This window comes from Hipposideros armiger, unplaced genomic scaffold (genome assembly GCF_001890085.2).
Source record: "Hipposideros armiger isolate ML-2016 unplaced genomic scaffold, ASM189008v1 scaffold_190, whole genome shotgun sequence".
NCBI classification, from domain to species: Eukaryota; Metazoa; Chordata; class Mammalia; order Chiroptera; family Hipposideridae; genus Hipposideros; species Hipposideros armiger.
In genome coordinates, this window is record NW_017731540.1 from 1585148 (window position 1) to 1593888 (window position 8741).

General features: G+C 39.3%; 1 protein-coding gene across 1 annotated transcript in view; it reads left to right on the plus strand.

Annotated features, from left to right (window-relative positions):
• DYTN (dystrotelin) overlaps nt 1–8741 on the plus strand; it is a 55380-nt gene that overhangs the window by 19998 nt on the left and 26641 nt on the right. The window contains exons 8-9 of the mRNA XM_019652916.1: nt 937–1048; nt 2720–2865. Coding sequence (XP_019508461.1) covers nt 937–1048; nt 2720–2865 — 258 coding nt within the window. The remainder of the gene's footprint in view (nt 1–936; nt 1049–2719; nt 2866–8741) is intronic.

The following is an 8741-nucleotide window of genomic DNA, read 5'->3' on the forward strand; positions in this document are numbered from 1 at the left end:
CCTGCCAGAGTGTCTCGAGATTCTTTCTTTTCCTCTGACAACAAGACATTTAGGTTGTAACTGTTCATAAAAGGAAGCTTGCTAGTTTAGGGAATAGAATCAATGGAATTATAACAGTTATATACGATGTCAGAGGGGCCATAGATTCGGGGAGGGAGGTTGTCACTTAGTGAGGGATGAAACATATAACTATTACGTTGTTTTGTACACCTAAAACTAATTTTTAAAAAATTAAAAATTAAATTTTTTAAAAAAGGAAGCTTGCAACGCTGGTGTGTTAAGAAACTTGGGTGTAGTGGTCACTCCCCAACACTTTGGCTGGAGAGGGACCCCCCCTCCTCCACTTTTTGTCTTTCCTACAGACTTCTAGAAAATGACAAAAGTTTATTTTAAATTCTTTATCTATGGCTTTATTCATTTCCCCAAACACCATGCAGGAATACAGGTCCAATACCATATCTTGCAAATTTTTAAGTGAAATCAAAATTCAAACTTTATTGAAATCTCCCATGTTAAAAAAATTTGGCAACTAAATTCAAAATATTTTAATGCATTGTGCAGCAACACAAAACGTGGCTGCAGACATAAGGGTCTGTCTTAAGGGTTGTAGTACTCGGTACCCTGCATGTATATAAGTGCTTGGTATTTTGGGGGGTGAGGGAGGAATGAATAAGACTTCTATGCCATAGTTTGTTGGATAAAACTATATTCAAGTAACGCCATATTATAAAAATACTATCAAAAGAAGATTTCTTTGATTAAATAAACACATCAGAGTCATTTATTACCCCTACAAAGTTTGGGAGAAACGTTTTACTCACCTGATAGCTCAGACATCTCCTGTGTATTTTGGGGTGCTCATTCTCCACCTGAATATTGTTTTCCTTGCTAGCCTACTAGTAGTGATGTCAGCCGCACTTCCATTTTAACTGACAGATACCGCTGTCTGAAGTGCCTCAACTTTGACATCTGCCAGGTGTGTTTCTTATCTGGTCTTCACAGCAAATCCCACCAGAAGTCTCATCCCCTGACTGAGCACTGCGTCCAGGTAAGATCTAACCCAACATACCATACTATTCATGAATGGTATCAGTATAAGCTGCAGCAGTTTAAACACTTTTCCTCCACAAAACCACAGATTCTGCTCTTTTCGTACATTATAATATTGAATTTTTTTTTTTTTAGCTGAGCCATCCTGCCACCTGTTGGCAGCTCAGCGACAGCTCAGCTTGGGCCGGGCATCAAACCGCTGTTGCTCAGAGCTCAAATTCTTAACCAACTGATATAATATTGAAGATTAAGGAGGTGGCGAATTCACCCTTAAATATCTCTCAATAGAAATATGTTTTCTTTACATTGTAGATTTTAATAAAAAGTTTTGGGGACAGGAAAAGGCCAGAGTCAAATCATCGATCCCATACCGTGTACTAGAAAACATCTCAGGTGTAAGAGGTGTGAGGCATTGGAAATGGGCATGGATTAAAAAGAAAAGGCTCTGGTTTGGTTAAAAATGACCCCAAAAGGTTTCAGTGGCCAGTACATTTGGGGAGACCTTTTCTTTCTCAACATGTCTTTTTCTGAGCCCTAAACATCAAGTACTTTTTCTTTAGGAAAAATGAAAGAGTACTATCTTAGTCTTGACCAAAAGAGTAGAAAACTAAGACTTCACAGCTGCCTTTCAAATGTTCTTTTTCTTAAGAAAAATGTAAATACTCAGTGAGAGAGTTCAGATCTTTTTAAGAAGAGAGCTGGCATAGTAAATTTTAAACAAAGAGAATTTACAATCTTTCAGAAAAAACACTTTCTCCTCATCACAAAGTTCCTATGTATCAGTTTTCTATACAGGTGACATCACCTTCAAATACCACAATAGTGAAGGGCGTTGATTAATTAGCTTTACAGGGGACAGTTCTCCCTGTTCTCCCCTTTAACACAAATGGTCCACCAAAGTCAAGTGCCTGGTTCTTGCCAAATAATTCACAGTGGGCATTAGTTTACTAAACTTCATTCACCCAGATCCTCAGGTTCCTTGGCCTGTGAGCTTCCTGTTTCTAGTGTAAAAACCAGGGAAGAAATAGGGTTTATCAATGTTAGACTGACACCGTGTGGTCACTTTGTTGTTACACTTGAGATTTCAAGTGCTGAAAACCTGAATAAACCATCTCATTTCTTCTTTGTTCCTTTTGGCAGAGGTTCTTAATGTGGAGTTGATTGGTGGACTTCAGGTGGTCTGTGTAGCCACTGAAATTTTATACTGAATTAAATGGATGATCATTTTTTTTCTGGAGATAAATCCATGGGTGATCACCCACTTCTCAAAGGAATCCGCAACCATGGACTTAGTCCTTCTTCATCCCCGCTTCTATTGGGTTGTGGGGAAAATCATGATGCATTTTTGCAATGAAAAACATAAAAAATATGTCTTGAATTTTCCGGCAACCCAATAGCTTTAAAATTCCACATTCCTAGGTCGCTCTAAGGAAGAAGAGATATTGTAGAAGTTGGAGGTGTTGAATTTGGAAACTTATGCTATGGGTACCTGTAGCCGGAGAGCATGTGAAGACATTCCAGTAGTAAGGAAGTAAGATGATTTTTCTGAGGACATAAACATAAGTGAACTAATTCCAGGAACTTTCATGGCGGCCAGCCCGCCCAATAAAAAGAGAAGACCCTGTTGGAAGTGATCTGATACCCTTGGTAATGTTGGCCATTCCAGGAGATGTCAGCAAAGGAGAACACAAAACTCCTCCTCAGGACCGTCAGAAACAACCTGCTCCAAGGGCGGAGGAGGAACGAAGCTGCGAGAAGCCAGTGGCTGCTGGACCAGGTGAATCCAAAGGACATGGCTGACCGTGCACAGGCCAGGTGAGTGTCTGTGAGTGACCGTCCTGTGGAGTGGCAGGGCGGGGCCTGGATACAGAGCACAGGCAGCAGCTTCCATAATGCAGATGATCCTAAAGAAGGCAGGAGGTGGGGTGAGGGGAGATTGGGAAGGGATCAGGATGCTTTCTCCTCCAGAAATGACCTTTAACTGTAAAGTTGAACAAGAGGCAAAATGTCTTCAAGTGGCTCATTCAATCATTTAGAATTATTCCAACTAAAGACATCAGACAGACACAGAAGATTTTTAAAATTAGAGTATTTGAATAATAGTTTTATATTCCTACTTTTTTGTTGGTTTGCTCTGGAAAGCCTAATTCAGAATTAATCCTTCATTAAAAGAAAAGAGAAGAAACAAAAAGAAAGTCATTATCCCTTCACTCACAGATTAGCGCTATTCACGTTAAATTCCAAAACAGTAATTATGCTGTAGATACAATTTTTCATTCTTCTTTTCACTTACATTAAATGGAGAGCATTTCTTATGTCATTAGTTTCCAAAACGTCATTTTTAATGGCCTCACTCTCATCCTTACACGGAAGTGCCATAATTCACAAGCAATCCCTTAACATTTTTGTTATTTTCAAATTTTGTCCCCCTAACTTCTGTTGTCAACATCCCTAAACATGTGTCTTCCTGTATTTTTAACATTGTTTTTAGATAAATTTACTCAAGTAAATTATTGGGTCAAGAGTTGTGAATTTTCGTAACCCTCAAAATTCAGAATGCCAAATCGTGCTCCAAGGACATCCCAAAACACACCCCACCCCTACGAGTGTATGAGCTCACTCATCACAAACCTGATCACCAACCTAAAGATGACTTTTAAAACATCTTCAACCTTAATTTTTGAAGTAACTACTTCTTCATAATTTAAAATTGCAGCAAGTAAAGGAAAAGAGATACTGTTCCCTTGGGTTTATTACCCTCAAACTTTTGGGAGAAAAAAAAACAAAAGAATTATTTAGTTACTTTCATTTTATGTACTGGGAGTGGAAGAAGAGATCAGTTTAAATTGGTATTCGTTTATTTTGTAATTCTCTAATCTGTTCTCAGACATACACCATCATATTTCCATTTCGATCCCAGACGCTATTTCTGTGGTTATTTGGTCACTTTACAATTTGGTGTGATTTAAATATATTGTTTTGGCTCTTCAAAGAAAAAAAAATACGTATTGACTTTGCAACTAGATGCCCTTCATTATGCCTATGTCACTTTATCAGGCTGTTATCAATACATCCTTAAAGTGAGAGAATTTCGGCATCATCTTGATGTATATCTTTAATATAGTACAAAGAATTTGAGTTTAAAAACCAAAGCAAAGATATCAGGTTCTAACTCATCCGTCTTCTTCAAGACATTTATTTTGCCTTTCCCTAGCAAGGTTAACAATAAAATATGTCGTTTAGTCATCCGGGTTTATTGAATACTTGAGGTCTTCTTTAAACGCCTACCTTCTTATAGTTAGAACACAAAGATCCGTACTCTTACTTGTATTTCTTTTGGCCACTGAAACCTGACTGATCTTTTAAAAACAGAAATATGATGACATTGCTCCTCTCCCCCAGACTCCCCTGCTTTAAGTCCCTCTGTTATCTTCCCATTGTTTTTAAGCTAAAGGCTCAAAGTTGTAACATGAATTAGAAAAGTCCTATATATTTGGACCACCCTGGTAACCTCTCCAGTTTCATCTCCTTCACCACCTACATTTTCTGTGCTCCAGCCCTAATTCTTCCCCTTTCCCCCATAAGACTAAGCCAAATACCCTTCTCTTAAGACTTACACCTTTACTTTAAAGATCTGGGACCCCTAGACCACCTCCCTGAAATGTTTTGACTCTTCATGTCCTACAGACCTGCAAAGGGTCTTTGCTCAAATGGCGTTGCATTCTTGAGGCCTTTTCTGACCACCCATTTGAAATTTCTGCCCCTGTCCCCACTCTGGGACTCCCAATCTTCTTCCCTTGCTTCAGTTTTCTTTAAAGCACTTCATCAGCATCTGACAACCTATATTTGTTACTCTGATTATTATGGGTTTTGTTTTCTTTCTTTGCTATAATGTAAACTCCGGTGTGGGCAGGGGACCTTTTATTGCTTTCAGTTGTATTGCTAGAATCTATAATGATGTCTAAATATGATAAATGTTCAATAAATGTTTGTTGAATAACTGGCTAACTGAATAACAAAATGGATGGATGGATGCGTGATAAAGCTGTTGATGGGTAGATAGATAAAGTAGGTCATGAACTCTGTTAGAATGGAGCATGAAAAATTGTCACAGGAGTAATTACAGTGTTGAAAGAAGGTGGTGACGTTTGATTGAGGCTGGGACAGAGACACACAGAAGCCTTGTCCTCAGCCAACTGCACATGGGGCCTTGGGGATGTCACTTTGCATCTCTATGACTCAGTTTCTTTACCTGATAATAGGGATAACCTGTCCTTTCTGCTCCCAGAGTGGTATTTGGGAGGATAAGAAGAGGAAAGGGAACTGCAGCTCTGTGTAAAGCTAAAGGTTCTTAAACTACTCTGTCCACCCGAGTATAATAGAGTTGTTCCCCGAAGTAGAATGCTTATGAAATAATTTCCAGGTTAGCCTAGATATTTATGAGTTCAGAAATTCTGATTGATGGCTGATGAAGGAGAAATGAATGTGGACTATTACTATTTTACAACATGACAATAGGCAAAAACACATCTTCGATATCTATTAAGCTGACATGCTAGTACTGACCATCTCCTAAGAGCTTAATGGTTTGTCAAGTGATAATATTGAATTCATTCATTGATTCAGCAAATATTCTTTATGGTAATAAGCTTTCTTCCTCTTGATATGGATTCGCTTACTTTCCGTATAATATAGTAGTTTACACTGAGAATATTTTCACCTACAAAAACATAATCAAAAGCTAGGTGCCAAATACCACCACTTTAATGTTATTAAATATTTTGGGACATTCTTGCAAACATAATAAAAAAGAAAATTAAAACAGTGGAAAAGAGGGCCAGCCTATTGGCTCAGTTGGTTAAGAACTCGTTCAAGAGTGCGAGCTCTGAGCAACAGGGTCACGGTTTGATTCCCAGCCCAAGCTGAGCTGCTGCTGAGCTGCCAAAAGGAGGCAGGATGGCTCAGCTAAAAAAAACCCCAAAAAACAAAAAATAACGGTGGAAAAGAATAGACAATTTGCAGCTACTAATTGCAGCTAATATGATTTTGAATCCCCAAGAAAGTTAATATGATAGGGAATTAATCCCCAAGAATGTAACTCTAGCAAAAACTACTAGAACTAATAGGCTTTTAGTGGTAGAAAATAAAATACATACGCACAAATTAATAGCTTTTCACTATACTAGCAATAGTCAGCTAGAAATTTCATTAAAATCCCATTTACAATATCTGTAAAAATTATTTTAAAAAGAAACTAGGGGAAAATGCTTAAGAATAAAAGATACAAGACCCATATAAAGAAAACTAATATTTCACTGAGTATAGAAAACAAAACCTGAAGAAAAGGAGAAACGTACCAAATTCCTAAAAGAGAAGACACTAGACACTAGAATAAGAACTTATATGCTCCAAAAATTAATACAGTTAATCCTCATTGTTTGCAGAGTCCGTATTTATGAATTCACCCACACATGAAAATGTATTTGTAACCCCCAAAACCACTACTCGCCAAATGCTGTCTCAGTCATTTGCAAACATGCACAGAGCAGCAGAAAAACTGAGTTGCCTGATGCACAGCAGAGGCTGAACTGAGAGGCTCTGCCTTGTTTCAGCTCTCATACCGTAAACACATGCACTTGTCAGTCTGTGTTGTGCCATGTTTTCTACATTTTTTGTGCTTTTTGTTTTGGTGATTTCACTATTTCAAATGGCCCCCAACAGCGTGCTGAAATGGTGTCTGTGTTCCTAAGGGCAAGAAGGCTGTGATGTGCCTTAACAAGAAAACACGTGTGTCAGGCAAACTTCATTCAAGAATGAGTTGTAGGCTGTGGCCCATGAGTTCAATGTGAATGAATCAACAATGTGCATGAAATAAGGTATCTTTAAACAGAAACACACATAAAAGCAGGTTATGCATTGATTGGTGGATGAAAATGTTCTAACTAGAGACTTGCAAGAACCTTGCCCTGGTATCTGAGAAAAGCACATTGCAAATTGAGGAGACAGCCAGCTCAAAGCAGGGGTGAGTTTGGCAGGTCCAAAGAACAGCAAGGAGGCCAGTGTGGCTGAATGGAATGAAGGAGAAGATGTTGGGAATGTACTAAGGGGGGCAAGAGTAAAAGTAAGGTTATGCAAATGTTTTCCTAAATTTTCTTCTAATGCTTCTATTTTTAATCTGAATTTCAATTTTTAATCCATTCAAAATTTATTTTAGCAAGAGTCTAGCTTTGCTTTCTTTCAGATAGATAGCCAGTTATGCTATCTCTCCCCCCACTTAATTAAAATACCAACTTTGTCACATAGTAAGTTCCTCATATATTTGGATCAATGAATAGAATTGATAGTCTCACTCTTAGATCCACGGGTCAATTCTTGTATCTATTGGGTTGTCGGAAAACTCATGACGTATTTTTTCTCTTTTTCATTGCAAAAATGCATCATGACTTTTCCAACAACCCAATATACTAAACTATGTGGTCATGGTGGTACAACAGTAAGTAGAAGTATAAAGTTGTGTCATCTGAAATGCAGAAACTGTAGAGGAGCAGGTTTGTGGGGGAAGACATGTTTAGATTGAGATGTCTCTTAGACATCCATATGAAGATGTTGAATAGGCAGTTGGCTATTCAGGTCTGAAATTTGGGACAAAGTCTATTGGAGATACAAAATTGGAAGTTGTTGACATATTTGGCTTTTAAAGCCATGAGATTGTATGAGATCACCAAAGAGAAAGTGGAGCAAAAAGAGAATTGAGGACTGAGCCCTCTGATATTTCATGTTACAAAAAAAGAAGAAAAACCAGCAAGGGATACTGAGGAAGAGTGTCAAATGAGGTGGGAGAAAAACCATGAAAATAAAGTATCCTGGAAGATAAGTAAAGAAAGTGTTCCCAGGAAGGCATGGTCTACTGGGTCAAATGCTGCTGCTAGGTCAAGTAAAAACTGACTTTTGGATTTAGCAATGAGGAAATAATTGATAACCTCAAAAAGAGCACTGTTGGGGCCATCTGGGTGACACAGTTGGTTAGCGCATGAGCTCTGAACAACAGGGTCTCCGGTTTGATTCCCACATGGGCCGGTGAGCTGCCACTGAGCTTCCAACAAGCGGCTGAATGACTCAGCTGGTGAGAGCGCACGCTCTTAACAGCAAGGTTGCCGGTTCCACTCCCGCATGGGATGTTGGCTACACTCCCTTACCCCCACAACTAAGATTGAACACAGCACCTTGAGCCAAGCTGCCAACAAGCAGCCAGATGGCTCAGTTGGTTAGAGCGTGTGCTCTTAACAACAAGGTTGCCAGGTTCGATTCCATCCTGGGATGGTGGGCTGCACACCAATCTGTTACACTAGAGGGCCTTTATCATCATACATTAAGAGAAAAGGGCAAGTGGCAGAATAATGTGCATAGGGTGATGCTGGAGACCAGCTCCCACAAGTCCAGGGGTTCCCTCAGGTGGAGACGGCCTCGGCGAGGAAAGAACACGCGGAGACACAGGAGCGCTTTCAAGAATTAATGTCTCACTTTATTTTTACAGCCTGTCCTTTTTATACTGGGCAGGTACCGTATTTGCCGGCGTATAAGACGATTTTTTGGTGCTGAAAAATATGCCTCCAAGTGGGGGGTCGTCTTATACGCCAGGTACACTTCAGATAGACTGCCCATAGTGCTTGCCCCGTGCCATAGTGGCCTCC